The sequence below is a fragment of the Eleutherodactylus coqui genome, chromosome 13, assembly GCF_035609145.1.
Source record: "Eleutherodactylus coqui strain aEleCoq1 chromosome 13, aEleCoq1.hap1, whole genome shotgun sequence".
Lineage (NCBI taxonomy): Eukaryota > Metazoa > Chordata > Amphibia > Anura > Eleutherodactylidae > Eleutherodactylus > Eleutherodactylus coqui.
Window position 1 is genome coordinate 117,313,684 of NC_089849.1, and position 24,439 is coordinate 117,338,122.

The following is a 24,439-nucleotide window of genomic DNA, read 5'->3' on the forward strand; positions in this document are numbered from 1 at the left end:
AGCGAATATCCAGTCTGGGTATTATGGGATACTAATTCACCCATGTGTTATCAAATTAACCCATCATTTTCCCAGCCATGGCTGGCTGTATAGATATCTTTCATGGTGGCCTTGCTATGTCTTGCTATGGCAGGGACATAGGACACCCCTATTGGGGTCGTTTCTAGACACATTTGCCCAGGTCTGAGTGGACTTCTGGATCATAGACTCAGCCACAAGTTTCATAGACTTTCCAACAAATCCATCTTTATTGATTTTGTGAGTGAATGCAACAGCACCTCATTTAAATAGGTATAAAAAAGCACCCCCTCCGTTCTCCAGAAGGAGGGCCACTTGGTCCGAGCTGTGTGCTAAGCATACCATTCTGCACAAGGCCCTCTAAACCACTTTTAGGCCTGTACCAGTGGCCACTTTGTATGATTACACAATATGTATTTGCTGCTTTTGTTCAGCATGTGTCCATCTTTCTACTTTGGTCCTCTTAGATCTTGTGCTGGAAACATATAAGCTAATTTACATATCTAAAACTATGCTAATTATAATAAATTGATAATTACATGCATTCCCATTATCCTAGTGGGATGTTGTCTGTGGAGGGCCATTGTCTCCATGGGACACTGTGAACCACACACTAGAAGCTGTTCACCTCTCTATCAACCCACTTGTGCCAGTCTATAAACCTTGCCCTCAAAGCAGACCATCTAATGTCCTCTAGACCTAAGCTGTGGTGGCTGGTGACTCAGTATTCCCAGAGAGTGGCAGAATTCAGAGATTCCGCATCTGCCTTTAGGGTGCCTGCCTGGTCTCCACGTAGATATTTGCCATTTTTGCCCTTAATGGCCACTCGGTTATATTCTTGAAACTCAAAGAAGAAATCCTCAGACATGTCTCCATCGGAGCAAATCATGCCATTGCTTGAGATGTACCAGAACTTCCCACCTTGACCTACAGGGGTAAAGAGCAGAAATGTAGCATTATAGTCTACATTACAGCTAGATAGAATAGATGGATGTTTGGTAGGACATCTCACCTTTTATTTGGTATGCTCCATTATTAAAGATGATCTGGAAGACGTCGTATGATGAGCGGTTCGCATCCAGAGTATTTGAGGATTTATGGTAGCAGACAAATCCCAGATCTCCACGTAGGACTAGAATTGGTCTGTTAATCAGCTTGAGCGTGAACTCTTCATCTTCACCTGAGGACAGAGTGGTTACACATGGAGGCAGTACTCTAACTCTAGCAATAGTACAGTCATACCCACCACCCTGTGAAGTCTCTGGTTTCCAAGATATAAGATTATAGAAAAGGGTCTGGTAACCCCCATGACCCTCCAAATCTTCAATAGTCCAATAGTGTTCAAACAAAGGCTGGACAAATATCTGTCTGAGATGATTTAGTGAATCCTGCACTGAGCAGGGGGTTGGACCCGATGACCCTGGAGGTCCCTTCCAACTCTACCAATCTATAATTCTGTGATGCATGTGTGGTGGGACGGAACAGGATAGAGGAGCTTCATATCCTTTAAAAAGGGTCGGACTCATTCCAGGTAATCGTGTAACTTGAGGTTCCTCAGCCCAAATGTAAATCTGTAATAGCCCCACCAACCATGTGCCATTTATAATATTAGAGTCATAATATGTGGCAAAGCGGCCTTTGTGGCTTCTTAGACATCAGTATTAGTAAATTAATCCCAATGGCCCGCTGAAAGGACTCCTGAAAAAGCTCAGCTAATTGACCAGGTGACCTGTCACCTCCGCCCATACAATACATCCTGCTAAAGGCCCTTTTAGACGGAACGATTTATCATTCGAATGAGCAAACGATGTCAGAGTTCGCTCGTGCAGCCTGTTTATACAGCAGATAAACCATTCACTCGCTAAATCTTTAAGTTTACTGTATAAATGACTGATAACGACTGAACAATCAGTATTTAAACCGAATGATTAGGGAATGAGCCAACGATGCTTGCATGAAATGAACATAAGCAAACAAATTATCATTCATAGTTCGATTGTTGGCTGCGTTTACACTGAACGCTTATCGTTCAAATTTGACCAATCTAGTGATTTTGTTCATTCATAAACGTTCCATCTAAATGCACCTTAACAGATGATCCTCATCATCTCCATAGCCAATGACTGCAGGCTGCCCTCTAGAGATTCCCCATAGTCAAAGATTCCCCTGGTGAGATAATCCCACCCGTCTTGGTGCATTGGATCCTCTCTACTAATATTTTACTGTCTCTTTAAGATCTCAGGTTGACATAGATGGAACCAGCATAAATAGTGGTTATTAAAATGGATTATTCACTCTTGGAAGGGCAAGGGCTGGTAGTGTGGAAGAAGAATATAATGCATATGTACACTGAGGGTGATAGAATGAAAGCAGACATATTTGGTTATGAATATTTAGGCTTGTGGAGCAATAGCACTGCAATATAGGGTAGTAGAACAATGATTCCCTGACACTTTGGGGCACTGACTTATGTCATATTAACACCTTCGAGTCCCATAACATAACACTCTGGATCTCGAAACAATGACATTTAGGGTACACAATGATGAAGCATTGATGCTTTAGGTATAGAATAATGATGCTAGGGATGCAAAACACTGAAACTGGGGGTACTGACACTTGGGGTACACTGGTGCTTGGGCAACAGAACAATTACACACTGATGATGGGGTTATAGAATAATGACTTTTGGGGCTCAGAAAACTGACAGTCGGGTACAGAATAATGACACACTGGCTCTTAGGATACAGAAGACTGATATTTGGGTTCAGAACAAGGCACAGTGATACTTGGGGTATACAACGCTGACACCCTGGTGTAGTGACCCAGTACATGCTTTCCTGGCCCCCTCCATAATGTCATACATGTCTGTCTTATGTAGATGCTCTGCGCAAACCTGTCTTGTCATTCTGTTCTGTGTATTGCACAGCTGCAGCAAGTGATGGGTTAATGTCTGCAAAGTATGAGCTGACTGTCTGTAATGTATCAATTCTATCCTGTCACGTGGTATGAGAGAGGTTATAAATGTGAGTGTTTGAGAGCGGGAAAGGAGTTCCATGTCTTCATGAGTGGTAGTCAGGAGGTCCAGCTGCATGGAGGCACCTTCAGCCCTCATGTAGTGAAGCATGGAGGAGGAGGAGAGGTTTCCCGTCGTGGATGTATTTGTGAGGAGGAGAGGAGTGAGTCCCACCTGAGAGGAGTGAGAGCAAGAGCAGTTGTGAATGAGTGCGTATCAAGGCCCAGTGCAGAGGTACTATCTACGTTTTACATTTTCCTACGCGGCCGTCTGAAGTCTGTATCACCGCGTAGAGGTATACCCCTTCTGTCTGTCACACACGGGTTGATCTGAAGTCTGGGTCACAGTGTGAAGGTACTATGGTCAAGTTTATTTAAATTGCCTGCACTGTCAGTATTTCCAAATGTGCCTTGTATGCTGCTAAAGTTATGTTAAGTAAAGTTGTTCCAGGCCCTGACCCTTCCCTGAGGTACTATAAAACTGTCTGTGGCTCATTTATTTCCCCACCAATGTCCATGCCGTGGGGGTACTGGAACGGTGGTGTCACCCATGACAAACTCTGCCCTGTTTTCCTGTTTATTGGGCATCCCTATCCTAGGAGTGTCCGGAAGAGGCCCAGCGCTGCACTGGCCTTGGCTACATGCGTCTCTCTGCGAGGGAGCATGGTAAGTGCCGCCGTGACAAGCCAGCATCTTGCCTTCCCAGTTCCTCAGCGTATGCCATGTGTCCGTGGTCCCCCTACAGGATGCTGCACTGGCACCTGGGCTACAGAACAAGGATTCACTGATGATGGGGTTATTGAACAAGACTATTGGGGTACAGAACACTGACACTAAGGATATTGGACACTGACACTTGCATCTGAGATCAAAGACAAACTTTAATCAGTTTGGGAATAGACTGAACCCCTCTTGGTCACATCACACACAGACCCCTCTTCCTAAAACTACATAGAACTGATCTGTGTGATCGCACCTCATAGATTACAACTTTCTAAACTTACCAACTGAGTCGGACACGGCTGCCAGCTGCCCGTTTTTCTTGGTACAGATATACTTCCCATTACTGGCTCTCAGTGCGACTCTCCGGCTTCTCCATTCAATCTCAAACATTGTGTTGGCAGCTCTGTCAGTGATACGAGGAGAATACCAGTTAAAAGGTCAAATTAATCCCCTACCGACCCATGACCATGGCTTTCCGTTACCAAATGATGAGGTATTGCCATGCTGCTATGCCCACCATTTCAGGCAGCTGTCGGGGACTGAGTGAGGCACAGGAATTTGCTTTAAAAAGTTGGACTGCCTGTATTATACTCCAGAGCTGCATTCACACATTTGCTCATTGCTACTGAAAGTAGACAACAGTTTGTTGACAGACACAGCCCTACCAGTTTAGCTGAGCTACTGTAATACAGTGTTCCATATTACATGTCCCAGAAAGTAAATCAACAGAAGAAATGATCTGGTGGTTTCAGATCTGTGCTCGGGAATTAAGAAAGGGGAATCCCTGTGGCCCAACGGCTCCATCTCAGGACAGAACCAAACACCGCCGAACAGACCCTATTGACTACAATGGGTTCCGTTCAGTTTCCCCTCAGGTTTTAGACGGGAAAAAAAAGTGCTGCATGTTGTGCTTTTTCTTCCGAGATTTTGAGCCAACTCTACTACAGAACCTCAAACCGTAGGTTCCAATGCAGATGTGAAACCACGCTTAGAGACACTAAAGCAGGTAATGCAGACAGATGTGAGTTCAGTGACTTGCAGAATTGTATCTGGAGATTACTAAAAATGATTAATCTGAAGAACAACAGAACCGTCACTAGTTGTTGATGTTGGTGAGTTGTGCCCAAATATGTCCACCTTTACTTCAAAGAGCTTTTCCTTAAAGGATTGTACAGGAACTTGGCTAACTTCTTCCAGAAGCAATACCACACCTGACCACAGGTTGTCTGTGGTATTGCTGCTCAGCCCTTCAATTCAACAGAGCTCAGCTGCAACACCAGATACGGATGTGATGCTGCCTCTGAAATAAAGCAGCCATGTTTTTCTTACCCTGAACAACTCCTTTAAGTGTAGCTCTTTGTTGGTCATCAGCCACCTTCATTGACTATGACCGATTCAGCCACGTAGCGTGACTTTTTTGGCTGTTTTACCCTTTGCTCCATTCAGTCCAAGTTTTAAGAAACAACATGTCTACAAGGACCACCCAAAATCTGACACAATAACTGATAAGAAAGGTCCAGCAGCAGACAGACCCATTTGGAGGTGACTTTGGGGACAATAATTTACCACTAGATTTTATTTCTTATGGGTTAATTAACAAATAACCAGTTAGACCTCATGGTGATGATATGTGTAATTACAAGTGGATGTGCACAAGTTCAGTACAGATAGGTAATCCGCCTTCAGAATAATTTCTTCTGGTAGGCCCAAGGAAACTCAGTCCAGCATTGCATCCAATAGGCTTTCTTAGTTCAGCTTAGGAACCAAAGTAAATACTTGGATAAGTGGAGAAGCATCTTCAAGATTTCCTATCTGTTTGATTTTGACTTATAAACATCTACAGATCCCTAAAGGGGTTTGTACCAGAATTAGAAGTTATCCCCTGTCCACAGAAGAGGGGAGAACTTACCGATTGTGGGGGGCTCACACTTGAGATGCTACTGATCCTTAGAACAGTGGTCCCATTTCCCGCTTGTTCTCATTACTGAGGGAATGCCTCTCTGCTGTAACATCACTGTGAATGGAGCACTTGCTGAACATGCCCTCTCGGGGCTCCATTCATTTCAGTGGAGTTGACGGAAATACCTGAGTGTTTGCCGCTCGACTATCTCCACGATCCCATTGAAAATGAATGGAGCGTCAGCCAACTTACTCGACTTGCGTCAGCCAACTTGCTCGATGGATAAGGGATAACTTAAAGCGCTGTGGAATAAGTTGGTGCTATACAAATAAAGATTATTATTAACTTGTAATTCTGGTACAGCCTTTAAGTAATTCTCTAGGTATGGGGGCATCTCGTGTGTGTCCTTCAAATTAATCACATTCCTCATACAAGCAGTACTTACATTTCAGTGGCTGTTGACTGAATCCCACCGTGACTTACAAGGGTCCAATACTTTCCAGAATTGGTGTTGAAACTGCACTTTTTGTTTTCCTTACTGATCTGCATTTGGAATGTTTCATAGTCTGTCTCCTCATCTTGGTTGGCAGAGACGTTTATACCTGAAGATGGAAATGAATATGTAGATTTAGAAGGATAAGCCAATGCCGGGAGAAAGGCCATTAAAGGGGTTCATATACAAACCTAGCCCATTTGAGATTTTCCCCAATTATTTCTTCAGTGGCTGAAGTTTTTAGGTTGGACTACTTTCTTTCAAAAACAGCACCATATTGGTCCATGTATAGTTCTGATATTGCAACCCAGGTTAGTTAAAGTAAATGGAACTTTGCTGCAAAACTACACACAACCTTTGTACAGGTTTGCTGCTGTCTTTTGACAATAGGTAGCCATATCTGCAATAATGGAATTAATTTACACATATGCGCCTGTGTTGAGGGCAATGGGGAAAACGGGGGTCCAAGTGACATACACTTTTCAGACAATAATGGTATATTTTATGACTACATTATAAATGTCTATTTTCAATAAACCCTTTACCATACATGATGATATCACGGCTTTGCTGTATTCTTACAAAGGCCTTTACATCTTATGATCAGTCTCAACATTCTTGCTCAGCTTCTTTGGTGTAACCACAAATTTTCATAGGCGTGTGTGACCAACAAGAGGGTCAGAGCACCCCTGTTCTTGGAATGGTGGGTATGCCAATTGTCAGATCCCACCAATAAGACATCAACAGATGGAATAATGGTCTTGATAGTCTAAGGCATAAGACAAAATCAGCACTCATATGGCCGTGAAACACTATAGCAACAAGAGGGTGGATGCAAAAGCAGTAGTCATGCTATACCCCAATAGAAAGTCAAGAGCATCCATGTTGGGCATTGTGTTTTTTTGTGTGTTCCCAAAAAGTTAGTGATGTAACAGGAAGTGACCAGGACAATGCAACCATCATGTGGAGTTATATTGTGGATATCAGTGAAGCATCTTGTGATGTAAAATGTGGCACCGACAAATACCCTGCTCATAGGACATTAGTTTGAGCTGTGCATGTAGCACCTCATTGAGGCTGCTGATGGCCTCTTTGTCTTCTCTCCCATGTATGCCATTGTCAGTCAAGCACCACTTAGGCAGCTCTTCACACTCACAGATAATTAAAGTGGGATTGAGGATAGGAGAGCATGAGAATCGGAAGCCATTTGGGAGTTATCTAGGAGCGTTCTGCCTCCTCCTTGTGCATGGGCCTGGGTGCTTTTGTGAGGTGCTGAATGTGGCTGGAGAGGAAACACTGTCATTTGGTACAATTACAATTGAGAACTTAGCAAATTACAAGGAGTGAGCCAAGTTAATACAATGCATGTGTGCAGCATCTTTTTCGGGCGTTTTTTGCCTTTGAGGAGCTATGTGCTTTCCTTGGCTATAGGCATCTAACCAAATGCGGAATGGCCAGTCCACCCATACATATAATAGAAGTGAACTTGGCAATTTAGTATAGTGCTGTATGTATATAATGCTTATATAGGCTTCCATATAAGGTTTTCATGTCTCGATATTCACAAGATAGTCCCTTTTTGTTTGGAATGGCATTCCTTAGGTTGAAGTACTATTTTTTGTAGAACATACATTTTTTATGAACATATGTTTTATGCCAGAACAGGGATTTACTGCATTTGCTTCCCAGGGGAAAACAAATAGTAGCTTTTCTAGATCGAAGACAGCTTTTTATTGGACCATATCTAGTAACCAAATATTCCTTTGTCTAGGGTCACTCGTAACTGAGAGCAGTGGGGATCTCTTCTCCCATATTGAGATTTCCTGGCATAAAAACTGTCAACACTACAGCTTAAGGCTATGTTCATACGGGAACGCCAAACATATCCTTATAGCCCTATCAACCTGATGGGTGCCAAGGAGTGTTGTTATGGCATACATTGGGGAGGTAGTAGGCCTATTTAGTGGCATATGTCGGAGTCTTCTGTCAGAGGTTTACATAGAGAAATACTTGTATACCTCCAAAGAAATGCTCAAATGTGATGTGAACAGAGACAAATAAACGTCTACCAGCTCCAGCAAGGTCTTCATAACTTTTCTGTAAACTGCATTGATTGACATTCTGGATATGAAGTGACGAAGAGATAGAATCTTAGAATGGTAGAGTTGGAAGGGACCTCCAGGGTCCTTGGGTCCAGCCCCCTGCTCAGTGCAGGATTCACTAAATCATCCCAGACAGATATTTGTCCAGCCTTTGTTTGAACACTTCCATTGACTGAGGCCTGACAATCCTCTGTCACTTCACATGAACAAAGCAGCACTAGCAAATGCCAGGAGGAAGAAAATATGCCCTTGGTTCCACCCTTTGGAACCCCAAGTATGTTAGATCTTCGAGCACTGGAGGAGGAAACTCTACCTAAAGTTGGGTTTTAGTTCATTATGGAGCAACTACTTTTTACATTTCTGAAATGCGTGTTTCCTCCATTGCCATGCCCCCAGGCCAATTGCCTGTTGTATCTTCCAAGCCCTGCAAATACATAATATTATGTCCCCCCTCCTCATACAATTCCTTCTTCACCAGACAAAGATTCTCTTCTGGTAGGAGTTATCAGATGAACTGCCTTTAATCGCTCTTGTGCCATGCAGTGCTTAGTAGCCTTCACAAATTGCTTTCTAGAGGTTTAACTCATCACTGGCTCCGTGGCACTTTCCTGCCACCTCCTTTGCCCAATCTGGTAAGTCTTCAAATTCCCTCCCTAAACAATTGGCACTAATTGAGCCTGTTAATCTGATTGCAGCTATTTCCATCTGGCTGGCTGTTTCAGCTCTCGCGACCCTCACCCCCTTTAAATCTTGGCTGTTAGCCTTCATTCTGCATAATCAGCTTTGTACGGGCTCAGCAGACTTCTCAGAATGCATGCGTGTCCCCCTCCTGAGCTGAAACAAACGCCTCTATGTAGACATTGGTTGTCTTGTAGCATTTTTGTCAACTAGAGGCCATATAAAACAATGTAAATAGTTGCATCGCCCGCAGAACCGTGAATCATCAGTATTATTTTTTAAGAGCAGGGAAACCCTACATTCTTGGCTCAGTACACATTACTGTAGGACATTTCCTATAGGAGTCAAGTCTCCCTCAGGAAAGTAACATTCCTTGACTTGTTTGCAGGGATTACTAATTCAGTTGATGTGCAAATAAGAGAATGGCTGATAATCATGCAAAGTTATCATAGTAAACATATTTCTTAAAGGAAATGTCCACTTTCAGAAAGTTTGGTTTCAAATTTTTTTTTTTCAGGGCTGAGAACTACATCCATTCTGGCTCCAACTCCAAATTTTATCAGGTCCTCCAAACCATTGAGTGAAAATCATAGCACTTCTATCATTTTGTGTGGTAGAGCGCCCCCCCCCCCTTCCGCTGTATTCCCCCGCTGTCACTACCCCCGGCGCTCTGCCTTCTCCGGTCCCTGTTCCGCATATTGCAATGGTTGCAATATGTGATGGCAGAGAGGAGACTCATAGTGCTGGAGCCGGGAAGGAGACAAGGGACAGCGGTGCAGGGATGAGTGACACTGGAGCCGGGAAGGAGACAAGGGACAGTGGTGGAAGGATGAATGACATTGGAGTCGGGAAGAAGACAAAGGACAGCGGAGGAGGGGTGAGTGACACTGGAGTTGGGAAAGAGACAAATGACAGTGGCAGAGGGGGGAGTGACACCAGGTGGGAGAGGAGATAATGGGCACCCATTCTCCAGCCCAGCCAATCAAATTGTGGGCGTGCAGCTTATCTCCACCTATTCTTCTGGTGGAGACAAGATACAACAGTACCAGCATTTCCTAAGCTAATACATTTGGTCCTTTCTACTACAGATCTTAAGAAAATTATCATGTCTTTGTCTACTTCAAGCTCCTATTAGACTGTTAAAAATAGATTAGAATACCTTCTTGATAATAAAAAAGTCAGTATATAAATATAGATGAAGTCTATGGGTTCCTCTTCAATGGGCTGAGCTGCAGTTCCAGGCACAACAGTAATTGCAGAGTCATCCTTAAAAGGCGTATTCCGGTGATGGGACATATTTTAGTTTTCACCCATCCGTTCGTTGGGTGAAAACTGATAGATCGGTGGGGGTCCGACTGCTAGTACCCTCACCAATTCTGAGAATGAGGGCCCTTGTCCACCCTATTTCACAGTTCAAGTTACAGTCTCCCATCTCTGTAGCATACTGGGGAACGGAGCAGCTGGTTGCACATGCGCAGCAATGGCTCCATTCCTTTCAATGGTGCAGGCAGATAGCCGAGCGCTGTGCTCACCTATATGTGCCCCACTGAGATTAATGGAGCTGTACCACTCCATTCATTTCAATGGGGCAGACAGAAATAAGCAAGCTAGACTATCTCTGTCTGATGCATTGAAATAAATGGAGGAGCACAGCGCTCGGCTATTTATGTCTCCCCCTTTAAAACGAATGGAGCCGCGCCATTCATTTCAATGGGGCAGACTTATAGGTGAGCACAGCGCTCAGCTATCTGCCTGTACCATTGAAAGCAATGAAGCCGCTGCTGCACATGTGTGACCAGCAGCTCCGTTCCCCACTGCACTACAGAAATGGGAGACTGCAACTTTAGCTATGAGAAAGGGAGGAAACTGGTTCCCCCTTCACGAGATTGATGGCGGTCCCAGCGATCAGATTCTTACCGATCTATCAGTTTTCTCCCATCCACTGGATGCGTTAAAAACAAAAAGAGTCCCATTGCTGAAATAGCCCTTTAAGGGTACAGTGTGCATCAGTACGGGTGTTCAAGGTGGCATCCAGATGGCCTTCTTGTGACCAACACCAGTGTTAATAGTATAGCAGTATTAGTCAGACATTAGAATATGCATGGAGCTGCTATATGGTCACCGTACAGTATGTGGGTAGTATTTGAGCATTGTTAGGTGGTATTTACGCTTAGCGTGCCAGTACTGCTTAGGCACAGTACAGTATATTTTGGTAGTTTATGGTGGCAGTATTTGGCCATTGTATGGCAGTTATGTAGGCACCATAGTGTGTCGCCAGTGTATGGTAGTGTTATTTTTACACTGTATGACAGTACGCCCTATGAGGGAGCGCCAACAGGACGTGCCACACAGTCATTAATTAAAATCTAAGCCAACACCTTTTAAAACAGACTTCAGCCTCCCCAATCATATAAGCAAATACAGTGCATATAATGAAAGTCTTATACTTTGCTGAAGAACACCCTTGAGGCGCAGCTGATTCCCGCACATACTGTCTAGGCAGAACCCTGCTGGCACCTTCCTCCTCCATCACCATACAACCTCTTCATGGCTGCTCCTCTCCAACTGCACCCCATAGGAAGCAGAAGATGTGTGACAATGGGAGACCCTCGCTGTGTCTGAAGAAGACGTGTGACAATGGGAGACCCCGCTATGTCTGACATGTAGGGGAAGAAGGGAAGAGAGCCAAGAGAAGGGCTAGTAGAAGGGTGCTTTCACACGGGATGATCTGTTGGGCAACTCGTCCCAGAGTTAGTCGTTCCTTTGCTTCAACACCGGAACGAGCATCGCCGACTGGGCTTGGTGAATGGAGGCGGAGCTGGCTGGGGATCAGTCCACCCCCATTCACAGTAAGCAAGCAGTTGTTCATAAGTGATTACTCGCTCGCCGTTCAGTCGGTGCGTTTACACTGAATGATAATCATCCAGATTCTTGCTGGATCGTGGAAATTGTTCCGTATAACAGCTTACCCTTGTAGGCTTACAGTCCTAGGGCGACTTCAGACAGCTGTATGCGCAATTGCGCATGCTTCAGCATAGCGTATTTGTACAGTGAACGAGGTTTGATGAGGCAGGTTTTTGCGGGTATTGGAGCATAGTACTGTACGTTTTGCACATGCAGGACCTCTTCCATGATATAAAAGGCTATTTAGCCTAATGAGGTGTGTTCTTTTTCCTACAGAATAGCACAGCATATTGTGGAAGTAATGTGCAGAGATGGAACCCATTGATTTCAATGGGTTTGTTCTCATGAACGTGTTTTATGCGCACATTTCGTGCGCTCACAAAAAAATAGGACCTGCTTTGTTTTTCTGTGTATTTGTGCACGAAGGGCTCCATAGAAGTCTATGGGAAGTGCGTGAATGCACATTCGATACGTGCACAAGAAAGAACACATCTGGACCTGATTAGGCTAAATAGCCTTTTCAATCACGGAGGGGGAACTGGCCCTGCGTGCGCAACACGTACAGTAGCTATAGGGGTTGCAGGGGTAGCAGTCGCTAGCGGGCCCCGTGAAGTCTTTGGTGGCACAAAGGCCCCTACCTCAAATAAGAAGACACCAGTATTATAAAGCACTTGGTAGGTAGGGGGCCCCGTTACTCGAGCTTCTGCCCTCCCCCCGCAGCAGAGAGAAAAGCCCTCTGCATTCAGCTCAGCCCCAGCAGGGATTCAAATCTCTGTTATACTCAATCTTTTATCACAAATATATATATATATAGATAGATAGATAGATAGATAGATAGATAGATAGATAGATAGATAGATAGATAGATAGATAGATAGATAGAGAGGAGTGTGTATATATATATATATATATATATATATATATATATATATATATACTCCTGCTCTATAACATCATGTCTGCAGATAGAATATTATATCCAGGATGCTACCAAAGCCTCCAGCACAGATCCTGCGCAAAATCCTGGAAGAAACAGAGCGGCGTCCTGCGCTATTTCCAGCAGCATACGGGAAGCTGGACAGCCCCCCGTTAGTCAATGGGGCCCATCTGGTGTATATAGGTCAGGCATGTTGCAGGTCCGGTGGTTCTAGTATTTTTGTTGTTCGGCTCTGAGGATGGATTCGAACAATGAAAATATAAGGTCAAATGTGAAAGGGGCCAAAATCCCTACTAATAGTGGCTCGGAAAAGTCAAAACTGACAGTGAGGGGCGACGCCTCAGTAAGGGGGCCTTCACACTTGCGATCACGATATCGTTGTATTTTTTTAACGCAAATGTCAATCGGACTTTCTAATGTGAAAAACGCGAAGCACAAAAATTGCAACGCACCAACTTGCGATTTTTGTGCGATCGTTTTTAACATTAGAAAGTCCTAATGACATTTGTGTTAAAAAAACGGAGCAATATCGCAATGGCAGGTGTGAAGGCGCCCTGAAGTGTGTGGGGAGCTTTAGGTGAAGCTGTACAGGACATTACTAGGAATGAAGCTGACCTGCTGACTTGGTTACTGCAAGCTCCTTTTGACAGAGTATCAGATGTAACCAAGCAAGCATTGTGTTACTTGTGGCCATGGCGCAGAGCATCATCTTACACATTAGGTTGCAGCTGAAAAGATCGCTGTCTGATGACCTGATTCATTGCCGGTAGATGCACAACCAGCCGTGAACCCACTGGAAAGCGTAAAGTGGTTGTCCGCTAAATTAAAGAGACTGTCACCATTATTTTGTACCCCTCTCTGAGAGCACCACAAGGCAGTGCCTGTCACACTGATTACAGTGATATGTCTGCTGTGTGGATCTGTGCTGGAGTTTGGGAGAAACTTGCTTTTTTTTATCAGTGGCAGCAAATGCATAGAGGACTACTTATAGTCCTGGACATTCATTAGCTACACCCTAGCTACTGTAGCTAGCTCTGCCTATTACTACTAGTAATTATTAGGAAATTATAATACCAGTGTTTCTGGTGGCGCAATGTGCCACACAGCTTTGCTACATGCACGTCACACACACAGCTGTGGTACATTGGCATGTGACAGACACACACAGCTGTGGTACATGCCATGTGCCTGACAGACACAGCTCTGATACATGGCATGCCCGTCACAGACACAGCTTTGCTATATGCCATGCGCCTGACAGACACAGCTGTGCTACATGGCATGCGCTGCACAGATACAGCTTTGGTACATGGCATGTGCCTGACAGACACAGCTCTGCTGCATGGCATGCGCGGCACAGACACAGCTTTGGTACATGACATGCTCCTGACACATGACATGCGCATGGTACAAACACAGCTCTGCTATATTATATGCGCATGACAGATACAGCTGTACCACAATACATGCGCATCTTGCAAACTCAGCTCTACTACATAACATGTGCCTGACAGACATGACATGCGCATGGTACAAACTCACCTCTGCTACATTATATGCACGTGACAGACACAGCTGTGCCACAGTACATGCACATGTTACAAACTCGGCTCTGCTACATGACATGCGTGTCACAGACACAGCTTTGGCACATGACATGCGCCTGACAGACATGACATGTGCATGGTACAAACACAGGCCTGCTACATTATATGCACGTGACGGACACAGCTGTGCCACAGTACATGCACATGTTACAAACACAGCTCTACTACATGACATATGTGTCACAAACTCAGCTGCGCTACATGACAACCATCCATGCTGACTATACACATTACACGCACAGCACATTAGACAAACAGCCATTCGCAGCTCTACTCCATTTATGCTGACTGCACACATGACACACATAGCTACTGGATACAGTGATGAGCCTCTGGCCATGTGATCCCTGACTCCACCCACACAGGTGATCACATGACAATGGCGTCATCACAGCTCCTGGCAGTTTCTGTTGGCTTATCCAGTCTACAGTACTACCAAACTCCAGAATAGCGCCTCCCACAGCAGTGACATCACAACACATCCTGTGGTAATCGTAGGTTGGTGTCTCCTGTCAGGATTGCTAAGTTGTGTCTGACATAATAACGGCTTAGTTGTATTCTCAGTGTGTTAGGACCTGAAATGACATCGCCAGGGAACTGAGCTATGAGATTCACTCACTCACATACATACAGACAAGTGGTTGTTAGTAGTTTGATGAGAGCTGCCAATCATTAGTTGGAGGTGGGTGGGTGTGGCCAGCCTGCAGCTCATGAATCTTCAGCTCTAGTACTGTGTCTGGCTGCTACTAATAAAGTGCAAGTTTCTCCAAAACTACTGCCCAGATACATATAGCAGACATATCACTGTAATCAGTGTGACAGGTGCTACTTTATAGTGCAGTGAGGACTGCAAAAACATGCTGACTAGTGATGAGCGAGTATACTCGCTAAGGGCAATTGATCGAGCGAGCATTGCCCTTAGTGAGTACCTGCCCGCTCGAGAGAAAAGGTTCGGGTGCCGGCGGCGGGCAGGGAGCTGCGGGGAAGAGCGGGGAGGAACGGAGGGGAGATCTCTCTCTCCCTCTCTCCCCCTCGCTCCCCCTGCTGACTGCCGCTACTCACCGCTCCCCCGCGCCGGCACCCGAACCTTTTGTCTCGAGCGGGTTGGTACTCGCTAAGGACAATGCTCGCTCGATCAATTGCCCTTAGCGAGTATACTCGCTTATCTCTAATGCTGACAGATTCCCCTTAAATAAAGCATAATCATTGTATAATGAAAGGTTCTGAAACTTCTGTTTCAATCCCTCACCATTTTCAAGATCACTTTTTATGGTCACTTTTTTCTGCATCCAGAAACCCTCCAAAGAGCATTACTCCCCATGCCAATGGCCTGTTATCCACCTTTTTGTTCTAATCAGTTGTTCGGAGTTCTCTTGGTCCACCATGAATATCGGCCATTAAAAGAGTTGTCTCATGAAGGTAGCATCTGTCCATGTGCCCTATTAGGTTATATGGGCATCAGATAGGGGTCTCACTTAGGGCCCCCTTTATGAGCCAGACTAGATATCTGAAATGTCTGGCTGACCATCTAGGAAAACCAGCTTTATGCAGTGGTGGCTCCAATATAAAAGGAATTGTCTCTGATGTGACAACCTTCTCAAATGGTGCGTAGATCCTGAATGCAGTGACTGAACGATGAATGAGAAGTCATTCACTTCTCATTAGTCGTTCTGTGTAAGCAGGCAGTTGTTCACTTATGAATGGCTGCTTGCTTACCGTGAATTGAGGTTGGCGGCGGAAACAATCCACGATCCTCTCCACCTCCATTCACTAGCGATGGTCAACCGGTTGGGCATCTGTTGCCTGACAGATCGGCCAGTGTAATGGCTCATTACAATGGACACTTTACAATGGACACTTCTTCGACTACCGCCATCATGCAGCGATGAAGCCAGGAGGCTGATGGGTAAATCTCATATATTTTTAAGTATTCCTGTTCTCTGAGTAATGTAACCCGGGTAATAAACAAGCGTGTCGTGTAATAAGTATCTCACAAGGTGAAAGCATCTTTGCTCATAAAACGACACAGTCATGACTATCATCGCTCATGATCCTCTAATTACATCATTTCCACAGATTGATGGCATACATTATAAATGAGTAACAATGTCATAACAGGGAATGCTCTCGGCTCAGCAGACGTCTTCATACCCCTGGACAGTGATCCCTCCCAAGTGCCCCTCTTCTGGGATGCATCGCTTGATTTACATTAATAGGCTAGCTATATTGGGGAACCCCATAGCAAGCGATGCCCCCAAGCCATCCTGGCCACTGCCTCTATACTATGTATCCCCTTGACTTGGTGCTAAGAAGGTTTTTGTAGCACTCTGGTAACCAAACGATCAGAGTTTTCTGACATTGAAGTGAACAGACAGCGGCCATTCTTCTAAGGTCAGTCCTCATTAAACTCAATAAGTACTGTGACTTGTAGGTTTCTGTAATTACCATTAATTTCAGTGGAGAGTGATCAGTCATGCATACGCTGCAACATACTGAAATAATAAAATCAGTGCAACCTCAGCTACCATACGCACTGCAGCAGATTTTTTTTGAAAGCCATCAAAACTTTGAACAACCCCAAAAGAACTGTATCTTACACAACCACACTGCGCCATAAGTGCCTGCCAGAAACAGGAGTGTCCCCAAAGCATCAAGCTCAGAGGTAATTGACTAAAATGAAAAAAAGTGATTGGAATTGCTACTCTCCCCCTACTTCCAATAGCTGCACAGAGAGGATCTTCTCATGTAGGTTTCCGTTAATTTCTATATAGAATCATTTTGAATAGGACCACATTTGCACAGAAAAGGTAGAACGGACCCTTTCGTTCCGAAAGGGAACCTAACAGTACTATTTCACTTCTAAGACTGACTTCAATGGCCTGCAGGGGATGAAAAGTCAATCACTTCTAATATCCTCTATTTTCCTATTAAGCCCAAGTACCTCCACAATTAGATTTCAGACTTAGGGTGCATTCACAAGAGCGTATATCGGCTCGGTTTTCACGCCGAGCCGATATACGTCCTCCTCGTCTGCAGGGGGGGGGGAGCCTGGAAGAGCCAGAAGCAGGAACTGAGCTCCCGCCCCGTCTCTGCCTCCTCTCCGCCCCTCTGCACTATTTTCAATGAGAGGAGGTGGGACGGGGGCGGGGCTAAGGCACGCGAATTAGCCCCGCCCCGCCTCTCTTCATTGCAAATAGTGCAGAGGGGTGGAGAGGAGGCAGAGATGGGGCGGGAGCTCAGTTCCTGCTCCTGGGCTCTTCCAGCCTCCCCCCCTGCACGTGAGGACAACGTATATCGGCTCGGCGTGAAAACCGAGCCGATATATGTTCGTGTGAACGCACCCTCAGGGTGTGTTCACACGAGCGCATAAATGGTGCGTTTTTGCGCCCAATCATATAAACGTGACCATCTGAGGCATTGGTTTCCAATGTATTCGTTCGCACGAGCGATTTTACGGCGCGTAAAAACGGCAACCCGAAAAAAAACCTGAACATATGCGACCGAAATACGCGCCAACGCATATTCGATGGCCGAAAAGATAGTTTGCAAAGTAGGAACAAACGATAATACGCTTTCTAGCTCTGGTCATGATCGCCGAAAAACGTTCTTTCCGGCGATTAAACGCTGCGCACGTGCGAACGTAAATACGCCTACGCTCATGTGACCGCGCCCTTATTCTGCTCCATACACAAATGAAGAGAGAAGACTCATCTGGCTGAGAAGAGTCATGCTGATGAGCTGCCGAGCTAAGCACACCTCCTTTCTCTTGATTGATGGTTGTTGCATCCCTCATTACATAGGAAATCCTACCTAACTAGAGAAAATGTCTATGGTTGGCTTGGCAGTTCATGAATCAATGTGACTCTTCTCTGCCAGATGACTCTTCTCTGCTAATTTGCATATGTCACTGGATATGTGTGGAGGTACATGGGCTCATCAGGAAAAGAGAGGGTATCAGAAGTGATTCATTTTTCATCTCCTGTTAGCCAGTGAAGTCAGTAGTGACAGGTTCCCTTTAGGACAAGTTTGGATCAGTTGCTGGCCCCTCATTGATCTGATCTTAATCACAAGACAGTATCTTGTTTACACTAGCAGAGTTTTAATAGCACAACGTGCCTGCCTCAATATCGCTAAATTGTGACATTCCTGCTGTCCGCATGGCTGACAGTTATATGCGCGGCCTGGGTGGGAGCTGCAATAATATATACATTTTTCTTTATATATATATATATATATATATATATCTTGTCATTGCCACTCCTGAACCATGTAAATCACTGCAGCCCATGTGGACACCAGGGATGAAAGGGATGAAGCCTCATAGTAGTCAGTGGAGATGTATGCTGGCCTTCTTCATCAATGGTTTTCTATAGATACAATATACAGTCCATTCAGCTGCACTCCAGCCTAAGGCTAACTTCACACCTGCGAGCGCGATATGGCGCCATTAATATGGCCCCCATATTGCGCTCCCCACCATGTTGAATTCTCTCAGGGATGTGAGCCTCTCATCACTTCAGGGATGCAGGGGATCCCCTGCCGCAGCTGTCACAGCCGCGGCAGAAGATCACTAGGTTCTCCTATTGAGAACATTGGGGTTGGCGCTGCCAGATAAAACATGCTGCGATGTGTTTCCCGTATAGCATCGCGTGCCATGCAGGAAAACATTCACTCAGCAATTGGTTTCAGGTAAAAGAAACATCTTCTAGCCCTTTGGGATAAAGCGCCCTCACCAGTTCAGACTACCTGGGACTTGTTTAGTGCATCTGAGCGCTAAAAGCTCTTTTACACGGAACGATTATCGTTCAAATGAGTGAAAGTGAATCAACGACTGCAAGACAAACTAGAAATCGTTCGCTTTTTGTTCATCGTTCATTGTCTGCAGGCATAAAACACATCGTTGGCTCGTTCACTTATCGTTTGGTTTAAGCAGCACTCATTCAGTCGTTATGCAGTGAATGTAAATGAATGAACATTTCTCCTTTGAACAAGCAACAATGCATCTGCTGTATTAATAAACAGGCTGCACGAGAGCGAACTCTCACATCATTGGCTCGTTCAAACGATATATTGTTTGGTGTAAACGGACCCTCAGTACGCTTTCACACGAGCGTAGGCGATTTTCGGTCACCTGTGTCACAGCCACAACGCGACTGAAAATCGCGTGAATGAGAGGCGGCCGTGACCAAGTTATGGCAGCTGGAGTCTTTTACGCCATAGGAGTCTAGGGGACTTCTTTTACGCCATTGGAGTCTATGGGAGCCGCTGCCGTATTCCGGCCGAAAGATAGTTGCAGGAATATCTTTTTTGGCCGGCGTAAAAATGCCCGACCGGAATGCGCACCGCATGCGCTCTCTCTGTGCTGGCCGGCCGTTTATATGTCGCGGGAATACGCCCATCTAAACTGATCCATTGGAAACCAATGCATCAGACAGGCAGCGTATATCAGCAGACTGATATACACTCGTGTGAATGAAGCCTAAGGATGATGGAGGTAAAGGCAACTGCAGGGGCCCTCTTTCACTATTTTGGCATGGAAGGGGGGACTCATTGCACTCACTAGCTTACATCTCTAAGGGCATACAGTTGCCATACTTTAAAGGGGTTATCTCATGAGTTTCCGTTAAAAAGCTGGTTGCTCATTTTTTAGAATCTTTTATTGTTACTCAGTAATAAATATTTGAAAATGAAGTATTAAATGGTGCCCATTGAACTTACAGACGTACCTTTTTGTACACATTACCCTCAATAAAACAAAATAAACCCAAAGCATTTCTATAAAAACGTATCAAGAACATCCCAACGTGTAGAAAAAAAAAGTAAAAACCTCAACATGCACAAAATCACGTTAACACCCTAAATACTCTGGCTGGTGAAGGGTTACCTCAGAATTCCATAAGAGGATATTTGAAAATGGGTTTAGAGTGCTTTCACATCTGCGTTACAGCCTCCAGAGGGAAGTTCCATCGCAGATCAGGCTGAAAGTACTGGAAGAAAAAAGCTGGGCAACTGGGCAGGAACCAAATGGACCCCATTAGAGTCAATGGGGTCCATTGAGCGCGGTTTGGTTCCGTCCTGTGACAAAGCTGTTTGACCGTGGAGATTCCGCTTTCTTGCTCCCTATATGTAGCAGGTATGGAACCACCTTAACTAAACCACACAAGAGCAGCCATTACAAAATGTTACACTTATGCCATCTTGATGCATAGGAAGAATGAAATCCCGGTGCTTTTGGAGGAGCAGCTCCGTTCTGTCCACATCTATCTGAGCAAGCACCATCTGCCATGGCCCCAGGAGGTTTCTCTCTAAGTAGTTGTCCGTACCTTACTCCACCACCGCTATCGCACGTTAAGCATCACCCCGCTGGATCTGCTCTAACATGCTGCCCGCCCAGCAGTGTAGCTTTTCTATGTAGGTGGACTAGCTCTTCAGAAAATGTGCGGGCCCAAGTAGTACTTGTATAGCCACATGGGAGGATAATATTATAATGGGAGCTCCACCTGTTATCATAGATAGCTGTATGCATGAAAAGGAGCAAGCACTTTGCACCTAATCAGGAGTTACTTGATCTATGGCGCATGTGTCAAACTCAAGGCCCAAATCCGGCCTGCCAAGTCATTTTATGTGGTTTGAATGCAGAAGGACCAGCTCCCCACTTTCACCGCCGAGGCAGCATAGCCAGCACTTGGCAGAAGGGGCAGCACAGGGAGCAGGTGCCATCTTGGATTGTGACCTCCACACTGCTGTGTTCAACAACTCCCAGGTGGTTTTCAATGGGCTCACACTCGCTTTCGTTTTTGTGTACACACGTCTTGAGTGCGCCAAAAAAAGTACGAAATACTCTATTTTGGGGCGCACCTGATCCCCATGAAAATGCGCAATAAACTGCGCAATTTTGCTGGGAAATCGATAATATTGCGGGCTAATTAGCCAGCACAGCTTTGTAAATCACGGCGTGGGTGTGTTCTGCGATGATGTGAATAGTCCCTGGCAGAGCAAAAAAGTACAGTAATAAGTGCAGATACGTGCATAATATTTGCGCATACGCTCATATGAGACCACCCATATGCATGTAAAAAACGCATGCTTAAGGGTGCCTTCACACGAACATATATCGGCTCGGTTTTCACGCCGAGCTGATATACGTTGTCCTCGGGTGCAGGGGGGGGGGGGAGGATGGAAGAGCCAGGAGCAGGAACTGAGGCTCCCGCCCCCTCTCCACCCCTCTGCACTATTTGCAATGGGGAGAGGCGGGACGGGGGCGGGAGCCTCAGTTCCTGCTTCTGGCTCTTCCATCCTCCTCCCCCTGCACCTGAGGACAATGTATATCGGCTCGGCGTGAAAACCGAGCCGATATACGTTCGTGTGAATGCACCCTTAGGGTGCGGGCAGACGAGCGCATAAACGGCGCGTTTTTGCGCCCAATCGTATATACGTGACCATCTGAGGCGTTGGTTTCGAATGTATTCGTTCGCACGGGCGATTTTACGGCACGTAAAAACGGCAACCCGAAAAAAACACGGAACATATGCGACCGAAATACGCGCCAATGCATATTCAATGGCCGAAAAGATAGTTTGCAAAGTAGGAACAAACGATAATACACTTTCTAGCTCTGGTCATGATCTCAGAAAAACGTTCTTTCCGGCGATTACACGCTGCGCACGTGCGAACGTAAATACGCCGACGCTCGTGTGAATGCACCCTCATACAGAGAGCAAATATGCCCATGTGAATGACCCTTATCATCGGCCCTTTGAAGGCCAGCGTAATGCTGAAGTGGCCCTTGGTGAAAATGAGTTTGACCCCTGTTCTGTGGGATTCTATCAAGAATCATCGGTCCTTGAGTTGTCCTTGTGTTTGCTGGCACAAGATTACCGATGTTACAGCTGTCACACGGATTGTCCCCCATATTTTAATGACCCACGAATGCCAAATGTGCTTTCTTATGTAGTGCTACATTCCCCATGCTTGTACCTATAAACGGAGGATACAGTTCCTGAAAACAGCCTATTCATGTTATTAGTTAAGCCCCTTCTATCGGATATCATTTAATAGGGAATATCATACTCTAATTGCCAGACATTGGCCACATAGACCGGTGCCTAGACAACCACATTGCCCACAGACTCATACAAGTTATTGACTCCTTATCGCTACCATGCCGTTAGTAGTGCAGTTAGAATTATCTCCACAATGGAAGGAATACGTTTCATTCCTAGTATATCTATATGAATTATCATAAACTGTAAAGCAAGATCTTGAAAATGTCCTTGTCAAGTTGAAACCAGGACCCATTTGAGTCTTGGCTGCCAGACCCCCAATGCTGTTTTTGACATCCATAAAAGGTAATTTTTGAATTTACCATTTTTATGGTAGTGGTCCTAATGCTAAATAAACCGTCAAACCTCTTGCATCACACTAGAGGCAGCTTATTCCCATGAGGATATGATCACAGGAGGGTTTTTTTTATATAAGCACTTCTGGAAATGCAAATAAAGGGGAGCTAAAAGGGACCTCGGCAATCTAATTTTGTAATTCTAAAACTCCTTTAAAAAGAGGAAGGGAATAATGTATCAGTACTTTAACATTTCCGGAATGTTCTGTGCCATTTTATCAAGCATTATATTAATTTGAAACAAGTGGGACTCAAGGAGCATTGTCATCCAGTTGTCCTGTCAAGTCTATATACATCCATCCTGTTATAATATTATATACTTAAGATCCTATTCAATAATTTCAGCATACAGTTCCTGTAACTCCCAACACCCAATTGCTTATCATACGATAGAAAACAAGAGGGAACATACCATCATTCCATCAATTGAAAAAAGTGATACAATAATCAGTGACTTCACAGGGGCAGTTGACATGGAAATCTTGGTTACCTTGTCTGATAGAGATGTATCTTCTATTGGATGCCATAAAGACAACCTGTGGGTGACTTTCCTCAAGATCAAAGAGTTCATCTTTGCCAGGTTTGGAGCTCCGCCCCGATTTCAGTGTTCCTGTAGGCCCCATGGGTGTCAAGTACTTTCCACTACAATCTTTAAAGGCCAACTTTCCTGCCTTAAATTCCAAGGTGTAGCCCGTGCCATTATCAGGATCTTTAACCAACTTCCCATCATTACGTAGGTACCTGTTGTCACAAGTTTTCAAGCAGTACTTTTTATCCTGAAACACCAGAGTGATGAGCGAGTCTACACCCCAAGGTATATTACTGTCTGTGGATATCTCATCTTCTTGAGGGCTCAAATGTGCATACCTTCTCCTGCTGACACTAAGTAGGTTAGCTTGTGGGTGGATGGCCAGATGCACAGCCCAGAGCTCCGTCTCCGTGATGGTTTGGGCAAAACATGACAGCTTGTCTTCTGAACCTCCAAAGAATCTCTTGTGTATATCGGACTGAAGGGCCCACCTACCATCAGACTGGGCAGTTATGGTAAAACTGCACTCTCCTTCTGGCTTTTCAGCCTCACATGACACATTCCCATCTTTGTCTGCAGAAAGATATCTTGCTAGGTGGTGGCTTTTGAGGTAGACCACGGAGTTGTCCACCTCATCTTGTTCTAAAGTCCATATCTGTTTTTTTTTCAGGCTCGGAGCAGAGGCATAAACCTTGAAGCCAAAAGCTTCTGCCGTCAAATACTTGTTATCGGAATTAATCAAGCCGAACTGGATCTTCAGAATTTGGTGTATCCCATTGGTTGGCATTTTTTTTTTCTCTGTCTTCAAAATATCTCTTTGTAGATTCTTAAGCGAAAGTGTCTTGTATTACCAACAGTCTGAACGCAGAGGGTAGGCACTTAGTAAGAAGCCCTGAGAGATCTGGATTAAAATGAATGAACTTAAAAGCACCTCAACTTAACACCCAATGACGCGGTTTTGATCCTGCTCCAGTTGCCTCTACTTTGGGCTGTGTCGGCCGCCTTCTATAATCTGCACATCGCCATCTCCCTCCCAAACTGGATGCAGAGAAGCTGGACTTTCCTCTTCACATATTGAGCTTAGGACGCAGACTGCTCAGCCAAGTGGTTGCTGCAGCTTGTTTAATTGGCCACA

The 24,439-nt window shown here is 45.1% G+C and overlaps 1 protein-coding gene across 1 annotated transcript; it reads right to left on the reverse strand.

Moving 5' to 3' along the window:
* Nucleotides 1–234: 234 nt before the first annotated feature.
* Nucleotides 235–24,439, reverse strand: FSCN2 (fascin actin-bundling protein 2, retinal). Its single transcript, XM_066586648.1, has 5 exons — nt 23,266–24,439; nt 6,102–6,258; nt 4,038–4,159; nt 1,031–1,198; nt 235–945 (listed from the first exon to the last, which is right to left on the reverse strand). Exons 1-5 carry the CDS (start codon nt 24,089–24,091, stop codon nt 740–742), a joined length of 1,479 nt encoding a protein of 492 aa, XP_066442745.1. The 5' UTR covers nt 24,092–24,439; the 3' UTR covers nt 235–739.

What these genes read in the sequence shown, in the direction of transcription:
- FSCN2 (XM_066586648.1), bottom strand. Translation starts at nt 24,091, where the DNA reads ATGCCAACCAATGGGATACACCAAATTCTGAAGATCCAGTTCGGCTTG. An exon ending in ATACATCTCTATCAGACAAG is followed by an intron (nt 6,259 to 23,265) that starts GTAACCAAGATT and finishes TTCCATCTTCAG; the next exon opens with GTATAAACGTCTCTGCCAAC. An exon ending in TGGAGCATACCAAATAAAAG is followed by an intron (nt 946 to 1,030) that starts GTGAGATGTCCT and finishes TTACCCCTGTAG; the next exon opens with GTCAAGGTGGGAAGTTCTGG.